At 46.7% G+C, this 20,659-nt stretch overlaps 2 protein-coding genes across 2 annotated transcripts in view; one reads left to right on the top strand and one right to left on the bottom strand.

Moving 5' to 3' along the window:
• Positions 1-1,265: 1,265 nt before the first annotated feature.
• bmp15 (bone morphogenetic protein 15) lies at positions 1,266-3,516 on the bottom strand (the record flags this gene model as incomplete). Its single annotated transcript, XM_080543106.1, has 2 exons — positions 1,266-2,308; positions 3,147-3,516. 2 exons carry the CDS (start codon positions 3,514-3,516, stop codon positions 1,266-1,268), a joined length of 1,413 nt encoding a protein of 470 aa, XP_080399232.1.
• Positions 3,517-8,653: 5,137 nt separating this feature from the next.
• LOC308168505 (protein Shroom4-like) overlaps positions 8,654-20,659 on the top strand; it is a gene marked incomplete at both ends in the record, with an annotated part of 29,091 nt that continues 17,085 nt past the window's right edge. The window contains one exon of the mRNA XM_080543105.1: positions 8,654-8,797. Within this exon, the coding sequence (XP_080399231.1) occupies positions 8,654-8,797 (144 nt within the window). The remainder of the gene's footprint in view (positions 8,798-20,659) is intronic.

The raw sequence follows: 20,659 nt of genomic DNA, 5'->3' as shown, positions 1-20,659 counted from the left end.
AAACAAAAGGATGGGTCATTCCAGACTGGTCGTTGGTCAGTGTGTTGGGGGCAATCAGGCTATCAATCCCTTCTACTCTCCTGTACTTCTACACAACAAGAGCCAAGCTGTGAACAAAACAGCAGTTGTTTGGAACTAAGAAATAAACAAAGCGTTAGAAATAAAAACATGTCAATGAACTTTTAGAAAATATGCAAATTTATTTTATTATTATTATTTCATTATCACTCACAATAATAAAACATTTATTTTTTCGTGCGACACACGTATACATTAAAGACACACTTGGGCGAAAGTCTTCCCTTTCAAAGACACTTTCATTGCACGTTTCCCTTCATATTCTACTCATGTTTTCCTCCCTCCCTCATCGGCCGACTCCTCAGCCCAGAAATATGTACAAAATGTGTGGTTACGGAAAGCAGCAGCAACCCCAGCAGAACTCAAGTCCCTGCAAGGCCTTTTACACCTCAGAGTTGAAGGGTTTCAAGAGACCAGAAAGCAGGACCCTTTTTTACATTTTAAAATGTGTTTTTCTTTCATTTTTTAATTCCTTTTCGTAGGCCAAATCCGAAACGCATGGAGGGTTATAGGGCCATAGAAGTGCTATCATCAACACCCTATAGGTTTGGAGCAAAAATATATGTACAAATACTAAATACTACGCTTAGTCTCTCTGACTCACAGTGTGTGTTTCTCTAACCCACACGCTCGCTCCAGACGTCCAGCTACAACATGGTTTTTAAAATAAAAAAAGACAAAAAGAAAGAGACAGAAAACAGACATAGAAATAACACTTATAACAGCGGGTCGGGGTTGAACCTCAGTGATCCTTCAGACATGCATCCTCTCACTCCCTGGAGCCCACCGTTTACCCTGCGTTCTCTCTAGACAACGTCTACTACACTACCCAATAATTCTTCAAAACGCTTTATGGATTAAAGCTGTATGGATGTAAAAGTCCTGAGTGTCAGGAAGGAGATGAGGGTGGTAGAAGTCATACAATGGAGGGTTACAGTTAAGAATGATGTGTGTGTGTGTATGTGTGTGAGGGGGGGGGGGGTGTCAGAGTGGTTGACCCACACTTAACAATCAAGTCACACCCATCCTCAAACCTCCAAGGCTAGGGAATGTCACATAACCAACTCCCCAACCCCAAATCATACCCCCTCTAAAGAGCTAAGATTGGTGTGTGTATGTGTGTGTGGGGTTGGGTTAGGGGCAGGCAACACCCAGGTTACACACCTCCCGCCCCAAACCCCCTCTCTCTACCTGCAGGTACAGGACTCTGCGATCATGTCCTCGTACTCCTTGTACACCACGTTCTTGTTCTTCTCCAGGATCAGCACGCTCATGGGCTTGTACTTGTACGGCACGCAGGAGGGCGCCGGCACCTCGCCCACCCCCATCTCGCTCATCACAGTCTGTACGATGGCGTGGTTGGGGGAGTTCAGGCCGTAGTGCAGGATGCGCGGGCAGACCCCCTTGCAGAAGCGGGGGTTGTACTTGTGGGGTGCGATGATGATGTGCTCCCAGCCCAGGTCCTCGAACGACACGCGGTAGGAGTGCAGCTTGCACGGGTTCTTGGGCGCGCTGGTCTTGCGCTTGTAGTTGGGGATGTCCGACACGATGCTGCCGGGTGCAGGCGCGTCTCTGGCGATGAGGTGGTCTTTGGAGATGATGGGGGGAGCGTCTTTGGAGCGGCGAAACCGGGGTGTGGGGGGGTGTTGCTGTTGCTGTGCCCCCCCCCTGGGGTTCCCTGACCCCATCCGCGTCGGCGTCGTCAGCCCTCTCATCCACCCCCCCGCCCCCCTGTCTTTAGACTCCCCCTCTTCCTCCAGGAAAAGCAGGAGAGCGGGGGTGTTGAGGTGGTTCTCTCTCGTCCTCCTCCTCTTCCTCCTCCGGGTCCTGAGGTGTCTGTCTCTGAGCCGCCACCAGAGGCCTCCCGCCTGCCGCGCGTGCCCAGGCTCCCTGCACCAGTACTGGGCCGACAGGGCCAGGCGGCCCCCCGGGCTGCCCTGGGTCAGGTGGGTGGTGAGGTGGGCTGTGATGTCTGTCTCGGTCCACTGGGCGCGGGGCTCCAGGGTGACCAGGCCTCCGGGGGGGCTCCTCCAGCTCTCCGGGCCCAGGAGGGAGACTCTGGCCCTGCAGCGGACGGGGAGGTGGACCAGGGGGACGGGGAGGTGGACCAGGGGGGCGGGGAGGTGGACCAGGGGGGCGGGGGAACGCAGGTGGATGAAGGAAGCCCTCACCAGCCTCTGCATGGGAAGGGTGTGTAGCTCGTACTCCACTGTGTAGGTGTAGTGCAGGTCTGGGGAGACATGAGAGCATGGAGGAGAGAGGGAGAGAGGGAGAGGAGGAGAGAGGGAGAGGGGTAGAAGGGGGAGAGAGGGAGAGGGGTAGAAGGAGGAGAGAGGGAGAGGGGTAGAAGGGGGAGAGAGGGAGAGGGGTAGAAGGAGGAGAGAGGGAGAGGGGTAGAAGGGGGAGAGAGGGAGAGGGGTAGAAGGAGGAGAGAGGGAGAGGGGTAGAAGGGGGAGAGACGTGAGAGCACGGAGACAACAATGACAAATAAAAGGTGTGAATTCATACCAACATCATATTATCATTGATTTGATACACATGATCTGAAACTATGGGAAAGTTACTGGCGATAATAATAATGCATGCTGCTATATTGCAAATATGAATCCCAAACAGTGGTAGCCTATAACACAACATGTTTACAATCACTGGCGGACTCAGGGGGGGCGACCGCCCCTCCTGGTGCCCCCACAGTTGAAAAACGTCTCTCTTAAGTGCCCTTTTGAGTGGCAAAAATGCCCTTTTGAGTGGCAAAATGAGAGGATGTGCCCTATTGGCTGCCCTTCCAATGGTCTAAACTTGACCATGTGCACTGATGGGGTCCCATGTTGTGCAGTAGGTGCCCTTTTTCTTGTTTTCGCCCCCCCTGCCCTTCAAACAGCCTGAGTCCACCACTGTTTACAATCATTCCAGAAACATATGCATCATCATCTCAGAGCCTGGGGGTAAGCGGGTTTGTAAATATTTATGAATAATAAGACAAAGGCAAAAGTTCAAACGTGACGTCAACAAACAACAAACTACGTTTCTAAGCTACTCTAGTGTAGTATGGGTTAGGGTTAGCTCACCTGAGGGAGAGTGATGCACCTGCGTCTCTGAGGGTCGCAGCAGGCGGACGGTGTTGGACCCGAACCTCCGGTGCTGCCTGGGCCTCCCGTCCGGGTCCGCTGCGCTCCGGTACAGAGAGAGCATGAACTGAAGGCTCGGGTCCGCCTGCTGGGCGTCTGACAGCGGCCGGTGGTGTGGAGGACTGTCTGGAGGACTCTGGGGTTGGGTTCTGGACGGGGAAGCAGAAGCACCGGGTTGCGATGATGGCGACGTTGAAGAACGAAGGTCCATTTCCCCCACGGACACCGGCGTTAACGTGGAACACACCAAACAGAGGAAACCGGCCAGGATCCACACGGTGACGGGGTCGTGGTGGCGGGCAGCCCTCATGATAAACCGCCGGTGCTGGCGAGCTCCACCAGGTAGGCGACCATTGTCTGGAAAGCGACGGAGGCGAGAAGGCAGCTAGACCATTCTGATACAGGTGAACCTCCTGGCTGACTGACCCCGTGACCCCAATTAACCTGTCATGACCGGCGGTGACGCGCACGGCGCCGTTAGAACGCTCCTAAAACTAGTCTGTCACATTTCAGTTACCCCCCGCCCCCCATGAATGCATAATCAAAACATTGAAACTTTTACAAACAACATTTCACTTACGCATGTCAACAAAAAGTTCAAAAATACCAAACAAAAACTATATTTAAACCTCTGTTTTATACTTGTTAATCATCTTATTTCTTAAATCCTTTTAGTGTACTACACATTTTCATTTCCTTTTCAAAAGTATTCCAAGTTAACTCCTTTAACAGTTATACATCTTTGTTTTCATAAACATACATATTCCTCTGAGTTCATAATTACTCTGTCTAACTTGAAATAGTCTCTGGATACAGTCTGGAAGCATCTTATTTTTTACTTTTTAAAATTTATTTTTATTTTATTTTATAAAGTCTTAATTTACAGTTCACATATCAACGACGGGTTAGGGTGTCTGTTAAACTATTAACTATTATATTATCTTCTATTCTCCGTTCGTTAAAAGTCTATACTATTCTATTCTGGCGGAGGAGGATCCTTTATTGGAATGCATGAACATGGGGAAATAAATACATAAATAAATAAATAATAATAATAATGCATTTTTATTTATAGGCGCCTTTCAGAACACTCAAGGACACCTTACAGAGCGTCGTTTAAAAACAAGCAACCGTTTTCACAAACAGTGAAAAACAAACAAAACAAGACAAAACAAAAGACTTCAAAACAACCATCAGTTTTTTATTCACTTTAGGTTCTTATTCCTGTTGTAAAGCACTTTGAGCTGCATTTCTTGTATGAAAGGTGCTATATAAATAAAGCTTTACTTACTTACTTACAACATCACTTTCAGCTGTCCTAATCTGTAGATATGTTTTTTAAAGACCACATTTACATAGTCAATGGGTCCTATTGTTTATCCTCACGATGCTATTGGATGGCAGATGTGTTTGAGTTTGCCCTCTGGCCATGGACTCACACAACCTGCAACCTTTCCTTCAGGCTCATCTCTTTGTTTTACTGGACTGGATTTGTCAAGATTCAAGTAATTAAAACTGCTTACTATATACAGTATATAATATGTTGGTGATCATTACAATGTCCAATGTCCTATTGTGGAATACACTCATGCAAGGACCTAACCGCATATTCCCAGTGAAAATAAAATAAAATAAAGTAGAGGAAAAGAGCTGTTGTCTTTGGGACTAACATTACATTGGAACATTGGAACTAAGATGAAATCCCGTTTTTTTAAAATACAATTTTATCCTGGTTTCTGTTCATAAAAAAATATGACTGTTGTGTGAATATTATTCCTGATATATACTGTTATGGGGCTAAACAAGCAATCCACCCTGCTAATGAACCCATAGTTGTTCTGTATATTTACTCAGACAATGTGAGTACACATACATACACATACATACGTTCTACTAGGGGCAACATTTCCCCAAAAACGTACTAAAACATTTGATGAAAACCCTTTAATGTCTGCATCAGAGGCCTCCTACAACAACATCTGAAATGTGATAAATATATTCAGGCTTTACAGGGTTAAATGAGAGAGGGGGCTGGAATGCGGGCAGGTAATGTGTCTGATCTGGCCTGTGATTGGTCAATCCTGTGGCACGGTCAACAGGAGGCAGGAGAACATGACACACATACATACAGTGTCCCCAAGACCCCCAAGACCCCCAAGACCACCTTTGATACAGTACAGTCTCCCCAAGACCCCCAAGACCACCTCTGATACAGTACAGTCTCCCCAAGACCACCTCTGATACAGTACAGTCTCCCCAAGACCCCCAAGACCCCCAAGACCACCTCTGATCAGTACAGTCTCCCCAAGACCACCTTTGATACAGTACAGTCTCCCCAAGACCCCCAAGACCACCTCTGATACAGTACAGTCTCCCCAAGACCCCCAAGACCCCCAAGACCACCTCTGATCAGTACAGTCTCCCCAAGACCACCTTTGATACAGCATAGTCTCCCCAAGACCCCCAAGACCACCTTTGATACAGTACAGTCTCCCCAAGACCACCTTTGATACAGTACAGTCTCCCCAAGACCACCTTTGATACAGTACAGTCTCCGCAAGACCCCCAAGACCACCTCTGATACAGCACAGTCTCCCCAAGACCCCCAAGACCACCTTTGATACAGTACAGTCTCCCCAAGACCACCTTTGATACAGTACAGTACCCCCAAGACCCCCAAGACCACCTTTGAGGCGAAGCACAGAGTAGGTATAGGCCTTCTGTCTACACACTATCATTGAGAGTACCTTATCGACTCAAAACACACACACACACACACACACACACACACACACACACACAATGTTACAACTGGGTTGATAGTAGGAAAGCTCTAAACTAACCAACTAACGGGGGAGTCAGTCAGACAGACATTATAAACATAAACAAACAACACATAAAAAAAAAGAAACTATTATAAAATAAATATTGTAATGTGTCTAAAATAGCTGCGTGTTCCACTGCATAGATAGATAGTTGGCTATAGTTGGATAGTTATTACCCATAAGTGTTTATCTTTCCTCCTCATACGTCATATATATATGTATATCATTAACAGGACATCAGCTAGTACTGCAGATATTACGTGTACCCCAGTCAGGGGTAGGAGCCAAGCGGTGTCGGGTTACTAATGAAGGGGACAGATATTCTAATGAAGGGGACAGATATTCACACAGACAGTTATTCACACAGACAGCTATTCACACAGACAGCTATTCACACAGACAGATATTCACACAGACAGCTATTCACACAGACAGATATTCACACAGACAGATATTCACACAGACAGATATTCACACAGACAGCTATTCACACAGACAGATATTCACACAGACAGATATTCACACAGACAGTTATTCACACAGACAGATATTCACACAGACAGATATTCACACAGACAGATATTCACACAGACAGATATTCACACAGACAGCTATTCACACAGACAGATATTCACACAGACAGATATTCACACAGACAGATATTCACACAGACAGATATTCACACAGACAGATATTCACACAGACAGCTATTCACACAGACAGATATTCACACAGACAGATATTCACACAGACAGATATTCACACAGACAGATATTCACACAGACAGATATTCACACAGACAGATATTCACACAGACATCTATTCACACAGACAGATATTCACACAGACAGATATTCACACAGACAGATATTCACACAGACAGATATTCACACAGACAGATATTCACACAGACAGCTATTCACACAGACAGCTATTCACACAGACAGATATTCACACAGACAGATATTCACACAGACAGCTATTCACACAGACAGCTATTCACACAGACAGATATTCACACAGACAGCTATTCACACAGACAGATATTCACACAGACAGCTATTCACACAGACAGCTATTCACACAGACAGATATTCACACAGACAGTTATTCACACAGACAGCTATTCACACAGACAGATATTCACACAGACAGATATTCACACAGACAGATATTCACACAGACAGATATTCACACAGACAGATATTCACACAGACAGCTATTCACACAGACAGATATTCACACAGACAGATATTCACACAGACAGATATTCACACAGACAGATATTCACACAGACAGATATTCACACAGACAGATATTCACACAGACAGATATTCACACAGACATATATTCACACAGACAGCTATTCACACAGACAGATATTCACACAGACAGATATTCACACAGACAGATATTCACACAGACAGATATTCACACAGACAGATATTCACACAGACAACTATTCACACAGACAGATATTCACACAGACAGATATTCACACAGACAGATATTCACACAGACATCTATTCACACAGACAGATATTCACACAGACAGATATTCACACAGACAGATATTCACACAGACAGATATTCACACAGACAGCTATTCACACAGACAGCTATTCACACAGACAGATATTCACACAGACAGATATTCACACAGACAGCTATTCACACAGACAGCTATTCACACAGACAGATATTCACACAGACAGCTATTCACACAGACAGATATTCACACAGACAGCTATTCACACAGACAGCTATTCACACAGACAGATATTCACACAGACAGTTATTCACACAGACAGCTATTCACACAGACAGATATTCACACAGACAGATATTCACACAGACAGATATTCACACAGACAGATATTCACACAGACAGCTATTCACACAGACAGATATTCACACAGACAGATATTCACACAGACAGATATTCACACAGACAGATATTCACACAGACAGATATTCACACAGACAGATATTCACACAGACAGCTATTCACACAGACAGCTATTCACACAGACAGATATTCACACAGACAGATATTCACACAGACAGATATTCACACAGACAGATATTAACACAGACAGATATTCACACAGACAACTATTCACACAGACAGATATTCACACAGACAGATATTCACACAGACAGATATTCACACAGACAGATATTCACACAGACAGATACAGTTGATACAATTACATCGCTGAAGTTGCCGCTTGACAATGTAGCGGGTTGAAACCGAACAGTTAGTCCCTCCCACTCGGACACTCCGCATTGGACGAATTGCAATCGAACGTCTTCCGTGACAGGCTAGTTCACTTGTCACTCAAACCCTAGTAGGACCTCCACAGTCGAAAGAATTTGGAACTTTTCGCAAAAAGTTTTAGCCCTCCCCCTCTCTCTCTCTCCCTCGCTCTCTCGCTCACTCCTCTGTTCGTTGTTGTAATGATGGAGGGACAGAGAAACAACCCGAAGTGGCGCCGGTAGAAGAACAAGCGACTCTTTTGCGGTTACCGGTTTCTACCGAGAGAGAGAGAGAGAGAGAGAGAGAGAGCGGAGGATAAAAGAAAAGAAAGGAGAGAGAGAAGGATAAAGAAAAGAGAGAGAATGGAGACAGAGCCAGTCACGGTGGAGCAGACCCAGTGTCTCGTGTCCTTCACCCAGCTCCAGGTCCAGCTGCGCGGCGGGGCGCCCTGGGGCTTCACCCTGAAGGGAGGGCTGGAGCACGGAGAGCCTCTGATCATCACCAAGGTTAGTTTAACTTAACACGTTTATATGGTCGCCTGTTAATGTTCTGATGGATTCGGACTATTATTATTATAATACAGCCAGGTTGGACTGTTCTGTTGTTGTTCTGCATGTTTTTGAGCCTTTAGTTTAGTAGAACAGAACTGAACTAGATGTAGTCTAGTGGTCTATCTCCTCCTCCTCTAACCGTCTCCTGCAGAGATGCATGGCTGCATACTCTTTATTCCCCCTGCATGCTCTTTATTGCATACTCTTTATTGTATGGCTGCATACTCTTTATATTGCGACTTTTTTTGTCCCCCAGTGGAATCTGAAGTCAAGACAATTCTCCTCGTGATTTCCAAAAGGCTAAGCGATGTTATTGATGCTTATTTGCTTGACCACTAGTTTACTGTCTGTAACGGGCTGGTACGTTTGTATGTTGACCCTCCTGGAAGTTTAGTCCGAAACTAAAGCAGCGAGTATCCGGGCGAGTCAGCTGTCACGTCCATCATGGCCCATGATGACATCCTACATCGACTTATTAATCTGAAATCTCGCTGTCAATTAATTGGGCTCTTCCTCTGTTGTACAACCACTTCATTAATTGATTGTTGACCTTCCAGGAGCTTCACTAGACAGACAGTAGCCTACTACTGTATCTGGATCACGACTGGATCGATGTCTGCTTAGATCAACAGATGTGTAGATGCAGATAAAACAGTAGAGGCCAAAGCAACCGTGTGTGTTGTGACACATCATCCAATACGCGCAACGTTTGGACTATTGTTGCTTCCACATGACTGCAGTGGGATTGGCAACTCTTCTTTTGATTTATTTATTTAGTATCTCGCACAGCAGGGGGGTTAGCTGCTCAGTAGTCTCTACTGATAAAGATGTTTCCTCCACTCCCACAGTATCACACTAACCCACTGACCCGCGACCCCTGTGAGTTACTGCTCTGCCTCTTAATACACATTAGGCCTGTGTGTGTGTGTGGGGGGGACGGGGGGACGGACAACCTGTGTGTAGGTCTGAAGCCCGTTGGTATGAAGGGAAGTCTGTTGTCTCAACAGCATTTGTCTGTCGGCTTGAAGTGTGTGTGTGTGTGTGTGTGTGTGTGTGTGTGTGTGTGTGTGTGTTCTGTGTCTCTGCACTCTTTGACAGTAACATGAAGGTTCTCTGAGTCGTGTGACGGCCCACTGACCGTCTACTGACCGTCTACTGACATCTACTGACATCTACTGACATCTACTGACATCTACTGACATCTACTGACATCTACTGACATCTACTGACATCTACTGACATCTACTGACATCTACATTCAGCGGAGCACCAGGGAATGAATGGAAAAGCCTGGTTCGCTCATCTGGAAACACACACACACACACAAACACACACACACGCACACACACACACACACACGCTGCCCTGGGAAAATGACTTGGACCTCTGGAACAGAATTTTAAAAAGCAGCCTGCTCATTGGGCTGGTTCCTAGTTAGTTAGTTAGTTAGTTAGTGAGTGAGTGAGTGAGTCTCACAGCAGAGCGAGGGTGTTATAGGGTGTTAGGGTGTGATTCAGAATCACATCAGCCTCAGAGGAAGAGAGAGAAGGATGAAACAGATTAGGATATAATGTGTTTTTGCTGTGGCACTAGAAGAACTAGAAGTTTCCATTACACACACACACACACACACACACACACACACACACACGCACACGCACACGCACACGCAGACAGAGTACAGTGGTGTTACTGTATGTTGGAAGTGAAATTGAGTCATGATTTAGTTTCCACTTTATTGACCGTCTCAAAAGTTCCATAATTAATAGATTGTTGTGTGATATTCTTAAGCGTGCACATACATACACACACACACACACACACACACACACACACACACACACACACACACACTGTTAAATGACTAGAGAGAGAGCCCCTCCTTGCTGCATTCCAGCCAAATTGTTGATTTATTTGAATGAAGATGTTGAGGAGAACACAACCCCCAAAGATCACACGCACACACACACACACACACACACACACCAGAAGATCACATTCCCAGACTCACCCCTCTGAGCGTGAGAGGGGGAGGGGGGGAGGAGAGCAGGAGGGGGGGAGGAGGAGGAGAGGGGGGGAGGAGAGGGGGATGAGGGGCAGAGAGGGGAGGAGAGGGGGGGGAGGAGAGGGGGAGGGGGGTTACTCTAGTGCAGGAGACAGGAGAGGGATGTCACCCATTTGTCCAGCATTCCATGAGTAGCGCAGCTTATCACCGTTGGTGTGTGTGTGAGTGTGTGTGAGTGTGTTTGAGTGTGTGAGTGTGTGTGAGTGTGTGAGTGTGTGTGAGAGTGCGTGTGAGTGTGAGTGAATGTGTTTGAGTGTGTGAGTGAGTGTGCACGCATTCTCACGTGTGACCAGACTGACCACTCCATTCAGCCACAGAAAATCTAACCTGGTGCATCTGGGTCAGTCAGCCAGTGTTTTGTGTCAGTACTGTAACCCCCCCCCCCCCCCCCCCCCCCCCCCCCCCCCCAGGCTACTGTAACCCCCCCCCCCCCCCCAGTATGTCTCCAAGGTTCATTGGCAGAGCTGAATAGACCGACGAGCCTCTAGTCTATCTGTATCTGAATGAACATCTGGCAGACTGGGAGATAACTGTCTGTCCAAGCGGACTATCGCCCCGTGTGTGTGTGTGTGTGTGTGTGTGTGTGTGTGAGAGAGAGAGAGAGAGGGAGGGAGGGAGGGAGAGAACGGGGGTGTTTCAAAGCTACATGGCTCATTGCAAAGAGAGAGATGTTATCATGAAGGGGCTGATAGACTGACTGACACACCTAGCAGCAGAGCTGTGCCTACAGAGAGTAGTAGTGTCACTGGAGAAGAAGGCCGTCCAACACACCGGTTCCATCACACAGACACCGGCGGCCATACTTCTGTTCTGTGTACTATTTAGAAGTGTTGGATTGATGAATACTGACCGTCACATCATCTCTCAGCACCATGCATGATCCCACTGAACAAAAATAGAAATGCAACTTTTGTTTCTGCTTTTTTTTCCCGAGTCCTGAATGTTTATGTACACAAAAGGCCCATTTCTCTCAAATTTTGCTCCCAAATCTGTTTCAATCTGTGTTAGTGAGTGAGCACTTCTTCTCCTTTGCTGAGGTAATCCATCCTCCACCTGACAGGTGTGGCGTATCCAGATGCTGATTAGACAGCAGGATTATTAGGTTGTTAAGTCGTGACGTGTTTCCGGGTCCAACGTTGGCTGAGGCGCTCTCTTCGAAATCCCTCAGTAATAATAATAATTCATTATATTTGTATAGCGCTTTTCCGAGGCTCAAATACCCTGACAAATATGGGAAAAACGGGAAAGTGCTGCGTCCCTTGTTGTATGAATAGATCCCAGTCTAAAAAACGATTGAACTGTCATTCTACCACTGTAGTACACTGGTACTCTGGTGCAGGGAATGTCGGGTTTGGACCCGGAAATTGCTAAACGTCACGTTTGACGTCAGACTTAACAACCGAATTGCACCTTCACAGCCGTTAGAGGAGTGGACCAACATTCCACAGGCCACAATGAATCACCTGATCACCTCTCTGCCAAGGAGATGTGTTGCCCTGCGTGAGGTAAATGGTGGTCACACCGGATACCCACTGGTTTTCTGACCCCCCCCCAATGAAAATGCATATCTGTGAAATCCATAGATAGTACACAGGGTGACATGAAGCTTTTTCAGGTACTTGTCCTTCGTGAACTTATCTTTTACTTGTCTGAGAGCTCAAGTTAGGCTACTTGTCCAAATACAAAGATTTTGAAAAAGCAATATATGTTAGTGCAAATAACTAATTTGACTACTATTGATTTGATAATGATGTAGCCTATCCTTTATTTAAAAATGTATGCATTAAACAATATTTTGTAATTATTTAAAATGATTATGAAGGGGTAATCAGTGATTTATTTTAGATTAAGATTGGCCACAATAGGCATGAATATTTGCCCAAAATGCTTTGGGTAAGTACCCCGCCCCCCCCCCACCCTCCCTCCCCAATGGAAGCAATCTTATTTGCTAGCTTTTGGATAGTACCTAAATTCAAATTGAGAAATCTTCCTCCAGCCCCTCCACTAGTGATAGGCGGCCCACAATGTAGCTACACCATAACAGTGATGCTAATGAACTACGCAAGCACTTAAACAGCATCATAGGCAGCACGAATGAGGCGCAGCGTGGCTTGCTAATGCTTTTTTTTACTATTCAGATCGGAAGGAGGAATTCATGTTTTGCAGATATTAATACATATCGATTTCTTTTTTTGTTTTTCCGTTGGACAACTGCAGAAGGAAGAAAGTCCACTTGTCCGAACATAAAACATACTTAAGCCTTAAAGTCGAGCCCAGAGTACATACAGCATCTTGATATGCCACACCTGTCAGGTGAATGGATTCTCTCTGCAATTATCTGTTGCGCTTATATCGGTGTTGTTCAGTGTATCATTTAAATGATTGATTGGGTTCTACTGCGTTAGACACTGAAGGGAACCGTGGACCGTGGCAGAGCAGAGCTGTGTTCCTTCTCCTGACTCTGTTCTTCTATGGTGCTTTAATGGGCCGAGGTATTCAGCTGGTAAACATTTCAGACCCCCCCCCCTTCCCCCCCCCTTCCTCTGGTATTGTGGTAAAGGAGAGGCCAGTGTAATCCTCTCTGCTGGGGGGGGTTGATGTGAAGCTGCTATCTGATAGAACACAAGTCACCCCCCCCCCACTCCCCTCCGCCTACACTTGCTAACTGGCTAACCCTAAACACATGTCCTGTGGCAGACACTAGAGTCCCTATTGTGTAGCTGTGTGTGTGCGTATGTGTGTGTGTGTGTGTGTGTGTGTGTGTGCGTGCGTGCGTGCGTGATTTTACCATTGGTACAGATAGTGCCAGCCCTGTGACAATACCCTCATGTTTCAGCGATCGCTGTTGTCCCTGTTCCCAGAACATGTGTAGCCTGGAATGTCACCATCCTCTCTCCTATCTACCATCTCTGGAGCCCTAAGCCATGTCTGTTAGACTGCCAGGTCCCTACACACACACACACACACACACACACACACACACACACACACACACACACACACACGCACACACACACACACACACACACGCACACACACACGCACACACACACACACACACACACGCACACACACACACACACACACACACACACACACACACGCACACACACACGCACACACACACACGCACACGCACACACACACGCACACACACACACGCACACACACGTGACGCACCTACAATAACGGTTAAAGCTCACCAGCAGCGGTACCTCAGTGGCGGAACTTCTGCTGGACTTTCTGTCGCCTCTTCCGTACTGGAAGCGTTTGTACGGCTGCTAGACTCCGGAGCTCCTACAGCCAGCCCTGTCTGTGTACATCATTTCACTTCATTATACATTTAATTTATATTGAGTTTAGACAGAGAAGCGTGTGCTCAGTTTAAAAGCCGTTTCCATGGGGGATAGCGGGTTTTCAGAGGTGTGCTTATGGAGGACTACCTCATGTACATTAGAATGGGGGACGTCACTTAGGAGCAAGTTCAGTCTGTGGTGATGAATCAGAAATGCGTTTGTCTTTCCACAATATCTTGTTTCAACTTTGAGATTTTACAACCGGGTAAGTAGGCTCCTCTGTCATTTGGTTAATTGTAAAACTGCTGTTGATTGAAACTGTTGATCAGGAAGAAAACAGACTGTAGGACAACATAATTATGATCTATTTAGTTTTGATGTAACGTAACTTTAAATAGTTTGGATTAGGCCCCACTGGTGGGGCCGGGGGAAGGCCAGACTGTGGCTGACGGGCCTGCAGTGGTTGTTGTTGTTGTTAGTGATGCTCCGATCTGATCGGCGCTGATCGGTATCGGCCGATATGGCCTTGATCGGTTTTGATCGGAGTTCTCAAAACGGCCGATCAAACCCGACCGATCAGGTTACAAAATGGCGTCGCCAGTCTGGAAATATTACACCGTGTCGGAAAGAGACAACAAATATGCCGTTTGTAATGCCTGTTCAAAAGAAATACCTCGGGGAGGAACGCACGCAAGGTCTTTCAATACAACGAATATAATACGGCATTTGAAGGCTTGTCACACGAAGGAATATAACGAGTTTAATACATTGGCGAGCACTAAGGCCAGAGAGAAAGAGTCGTCGAAAGAACGTTCGACACCACTCACTCAGCTTACTGTTACCGAGACATTGCAACGACAGCAACCATACGGCAACGACCACAAGAAACGAAAGGAAATAAATGCGAAAGTAATAGAATTCATATGCCTTGATCAGCAGCCCCTGTCTGTTGTGGAAGACGCCGGGTTCAAACGCCTTGTTTCCTGCCTGGATCCACGCTATACGCTGCCGGGGCGAAAATATTTCACTGATGTTTGCCTGCCGGAATTATATAACACTGTCTACACATACATCGGGAGCCTAGTGAAGGACAACATCGCGTCAATCAGCTTCACGACTGACATTTGGAGTTCGAGTGTCAGTCCTGTGTCTATGCTGAGCCTGACTGCGCAGTTTATCAACGCAAACTTTGAGCTGACTAAAGTGGTGCTTCACTCTCAAGAATTCCCTGGGTCACAGATGGTTGTCAATTCATGATATTTTCTCATCTCCTAATTTCATTTGAATACTTAATATACAATATCAATGGTGTTAAGAATAATTAAAAACATAATTAATGCTACACAATAAATAGAATGAATGAATGAATGAATGGTCTTTATTGTCATTGCTATAGTACAGGTACCAAACAACGAAATTTAGGAGGGGTGGCTCCCCTGGTGCTAGGAAAGAAGAAGAAGAAAAAAAAAAGCTTCAATTGCCATTTTCGACGCTGTGATCGGTGATCGGTGATATCGGATCGGCAGATCACTGGTTCCAGTGATCGGTGATCGGTGATCGGCACCAAAAACCCTGATCGGAGCATCTCTAGTTGTTGTTGATGTTGTGGTTGTTGTTGTTGTTGTTCTCCGCCCTCCGCGTAGATCTAAAGAAAACCAACCCAGTAACCACGGCAACACAACAGCTCCCTAGCACCAGAAACACCACAAGGCCAAATAACAACAACAGCTTTTTTTAGATCTAAAGAAGACAAAACAAAACAAGTGGCTTGTGGTTCTGTTCCTAATGCTGTGCACCTCATGTGACCAGTACCAGTGGCATACATATATACATACATTATCTGAGGTGAGTTCAGAGTTACTGAGGAGAAAAACCTCTCAACATGACCAAGACCGTGTGAGGTTGACCTGTGAGCCGTGTGAGGTCGACCTGTGAACGTGTGAGGTCGACCTGTGAACCGTGTGAGGTTGACCTGTGAACGTGTCGGCTCGCAGGGAACATTTGTGTTCGGTCAAGTGAAGGTCGTCGTCAAATGTGAACCAACACTTATGGGCCGTGTCCTGTTCTTCCACTGCGTTTCCCCTCAAACCTCAAACCTCTAGATTCTAATGACGTGAATCAGATCTGGTCTCCTATGGGGGGTGTAAAGCCGGACTGGTTGTAAATGAGTTTGTATGTTTACAGTCTGTTTCAGTGTTACCAGTGTCACCATGATGTAACCACAGAATACCGATATGGAGCCTCCGGCCTTAACTTCTCAATGCAATGTGGTGTGTGTGTGTGTGTGTGTGTGTGTGTGTGTGTGTGTGTGTGTGTGTGTGTGTGTTTCTAAGTGCATGCAATGTGGTCTCTCTCTCTCTCTCTCTGTCTCTCTCTCTCCATCTCTCTCTCTCTCTCTTTCTCCATCTCTCTCTTCCTCTCTCTCTCTCCATCTCTCTCTCCATCTCTCTCTCCATCTCTCTCTCTCTCTCTCTCATTCTCTCCATCTCTTTTGGACCAACTGGACACAAAAAGCTCTTTGTTTACCCGTTCGTTCGTTCTTTTTTTTTTTGTCACCACTCCATTCCTTCCCTCTCTCCTTCACCCCTTTTTCTTTCGGGATGGAAACATCATCTCTCGTTTCGTTGTGTTCCCTCCTTCACGTGCCATGTATTTATTGGGACCACAGGGCAGCGCAGGCATGCCTCTCCCCCCCTAACAAACACAGTGGTGTAGCTGGGCCAGTGGAACGTCTGCGTAGGAAGGAACCAAACACACGGCAGAGGGGGGAGGCGGGGGGGGGTTGGAATTCTGCAGCAAAGGGGGGGACGGACGGTGGTTTGTGTTACACGATGTAGCCTGTGTTTCCATGTTTAATGTTGTGTGTGTGTGTCTGTGTGTCTGTGTGTCTGTGTCTGTGTCTGTGTCTGTGTGTGTGTGTGTGTGTGTGTGTGTATGAAAGGTTGAATAATGGCTTTATGTTTTTATCTGGCGCAGATCTGAGAATGATATTGTTGGCCGTCATGATGAGGTATTGTGTGAGGAGGTAGACGATGTCTCCGTCTCTGTGTGCAGCTAGGGATGGGAACAGAGGGGGGGAGTGAGAGAAGGGGATGGAGGGAGAGAGAGAGAGAGAGAGAACACGATAGAGAGGGAGGGAAAGAGAGAGAGAGAAGGGGGCACAGAGAGAGAGAGAGGGAGAGAGAGAGGGAGAGAGAGGGAGAACATGATAGAGAGGGAGGGAAAGAGAGAGAAGGGGGCACAGAGAGGGAGAGAGAGAGAGAGAGAGGGAGAGAGAGAGAGGGAGAGAGGGAGAGAGAGAGAGAGGGAAAGAGAGAGAGGGAGAGGGAGAGAGGGAGAACATGATAGAGAGGGAGGGAAAGAGAGAGAAGGGGGCACAGAGAGGGAGAGAGAGAGAGAGAGAGAGGGAGAGGTTGCTATCTGATGGAATGTGAGCTTGGCTCCTGTGGCTGTGGCCTGTGGGCTGGTGGCTCTGATGGAGAGATAATAGACTGACCAACCAACAGCCAAACGAAGAGAAAGAAAGAGAGAGAGAGAGAGCATTGCTGCCTGCGAGGCGAGGGAATGATAGAAAAGTAGATGTGTGCTGATTGAGTTGTTTCCAAAAGTATTTACAATACAATGGACCTCGGAGCCTTGAGCTCTAGAACAACTGAGTCAGAGGTTCCACATTCTATACATTCTAGATGGTTCTAGAACCAACCCGTAACACATTCTAGAACAGCTATAGGTTCATCTTGAACTTCTCACCGCGTTTTTGAAGATGTAGCTTATTTCCCCTCTGCCATAAGGACTCTCAATACCTGACTCACTGCACTGTATAAATTGTAAATTGTAAATATGTTCTGTCTTGTCTTGTGGTTATGTGTGTTTCATGTCCATGTAATAGTCATGTAAAATGTGTGTATGTTTTTTGACACTGCTTTTTGAGCTGTACCGAAAACAAATTCCACTGACCTAGGTCGTGTGGTCATTAAACTATTCATTCATTCATGTTGTTGAATTTCTGGACAGGCAGAAGGGCTGAAGGTCCCTGGCAGTACTGCTGTGGACTGACACACCGACACACACTCACACACACACACACACACACACACACACACACACACACACACACACACACACACACACACACACACACACACTCCCTTCTGACGCTTGTCTGAGGGCTGAGTCAGTGTTTGAACGTGCTCAGCGAAACTAAAGGCCCTTGTCTTGCAAGGAGGGGAGGGGAGGAGGGGGGAGGAGGGGAGAGAGGGAGGGGAGGAGGGGAGGGAGAGAGGGGGAGGAGGGAGAGAGGGAGGGGAGGAGGGAGAGAGGGGGTTTGAAGGGCTAAGGAGAGGTGGGAGGGAGGTCATTTTGTACACATTAGGTGGTAAATGGTTCACCTAGGTCTGATTGTGTGAGTGGTTTATGAGAGTGTGTATGTGCATGGATGTGTTTTTTTCTTTTTTCTTTTTGCGTGATAGGGGGCGGGGTCCAGTCCTTAAGACATCGAGTAACCCCACCCCCTATATACACACACACACACACACACACACACACACACACACACACACCTTACACATGATCGATCATAGAGAAATATGAGATGGTGTCAGCCCCACGATTTGTAGGGTTTCCAAGTGCCAACGGAGGTGGTTTCATCTAACTGATGAACGGCTGTATTCTTTGGACAGAGCGTAGGGATGCTCCGATTTATCGGCCACCGATTTAAATCGGCCGATTTCACTCCAAATGACTCGATCGGTGATCGGCAAAAATGGCCGATCGCAAAAACCAATTATTTTTTATTTATTTATTTTTTATTTTTTCCTGGGGAAGACAGATAACTGAACAGAAAACATAGGAGGACGTAACAGTATGTAAATCATGAAGGCCACGTTTATGATGTCTTTTATACAGCCATATCGACTGACTTGGGCTTCAGGCCCTAACTGGGTGATAGGCCAGACCTTTACTATGCCATAAAAATGGGTCTGTGTTTGCTTGGTGCCTAATGGATCAAAACTTTTGTCTAAAAAGCAAAAAATATGTAGGCTATCCAGTCAGTAGGCCTACAGTTATGTATTTTTAAAAAAATTGGTATCGGTATCGGTTGATCTTGAGGAAAAAAATCGGTGATCGGTATCGGCCCCAAAAATCCAGATCGGAGCATCCCGAGGCGAGAGAGAGAGGAGGAGATGGAGAGTTGAGAGAGGAGGAGATGGAGAGTTGAGAGAGGAGGAGATGGAGAGTTGAGAGAGGAGGAGATGGAGAGTTTCAGAGAGAGGAGGAGATGGAGAGTTGAGAGAGGAGGAGATGGAGAGTTGAGAGAGGAGGAGATGGAGAGTTGAGAGAGGAGGAGATGGAGAGTTGAGAGAGGAGGAGATGGAGAGTTTCAGAGAGAGGAGGAGATGGAGAGTTGAGAGAGAGAGGAGATGGAGAGTTGAGAGAGAGGAGATGGAGAGTTGAGAGAGGAGGAGATGGAGAGTTGAGAGAGGAGGAGATGGAGAGTTGAGAGAGAGGAGATGGAGAGTTGAGAGAGAGAGGAGATGGAGAGTTGAGAGAGGAGGAGATGGAGAGTTGAGAGAGGAGGAGATGGAGAGTTTTCAGAGAGAGGAGGAGATGGAGAGTTGAGAGAGAGAGGAGATGGAGAGTTGAGAGAGGAGGAGATGGAGAGTTGAGAGAGGAGGAGATGGAGAGTTGAGAGAGGAGGAGATGGAGAGTTGAGAGAGGAGGAGATGGAGAGTTGAGAGAGGAGGAGATGGAGAGTTGAGAGAGGAGGAGATGGAGAGTTGAGAGAGAGGAGGAGATGGAGAGTTGAGAGAGGAGGAGATGGAGAGTTGAGAGAGGAGGAGATGGAGAGTTGAGAGAGGAGGAGATGGAGAGTTGAGAGAGAGAGGAGATGGAGAGTTGAGAGAGGAGGAGACGGAGAGTTTTGCGGTATGTGGAAAATGTAAGAAGATGTTGTTAACGCTCTGGGAGAGAGGCTTGTGGGGAAACCACCTGTGTGTACGATCGGCCTTAGGACCACCGGTATGAAGGGAAGTCTGTCTAAACAGCGCTTGCCAGTGTGTGTTTGTGTGTGTGTGGCGGTGGTCAGTCGGAGCTGTGGGATGCAAACAGAATGGGGAATGTAAAAACATGCCAATCTGTAGAGGAACATTCCTCCTCTCATGAAAACACACACTGTTAACTCCAGGGTGGTGTGTGTGTGTGTGTGTGTGTGTGTGTGTGTGTGTTTTAGAATGTGTGTTCGCATGTAAGTGTGCATCCATGTGACTCTGCATGCCTGTGGGTGTGGGGGTGTGTGTCGAGGCTAGGGCGTGGTATAGACTAGACCAGTCTGCATTGAGTAAGGCCTATCTTTCAATGAAATGAAAGAAGCTCTCTCTCCTCTCCTCCCTCTGTCTGTCCCTCTCTTTCCTCTCCTCCCTCTGTCTCTCTCTCCCTCTCTCCACTCCTTCTCTTTCC

Source organism: Nansenia antarctica, assembly GCF_963989245.1.
Source record: "Nansenia antarctica genome assembly, chromosome: 12".
Classification (NCBI taxonomy): Eukaryota; Metazoa; Chordata; class Actinopteri; order Argentiniformes; family Microstomatidae; genus Nansenia; species Nansenia antarctica.
This window is presented reverse-complemented; position numbering and strand designations above follow the sequence as displayed.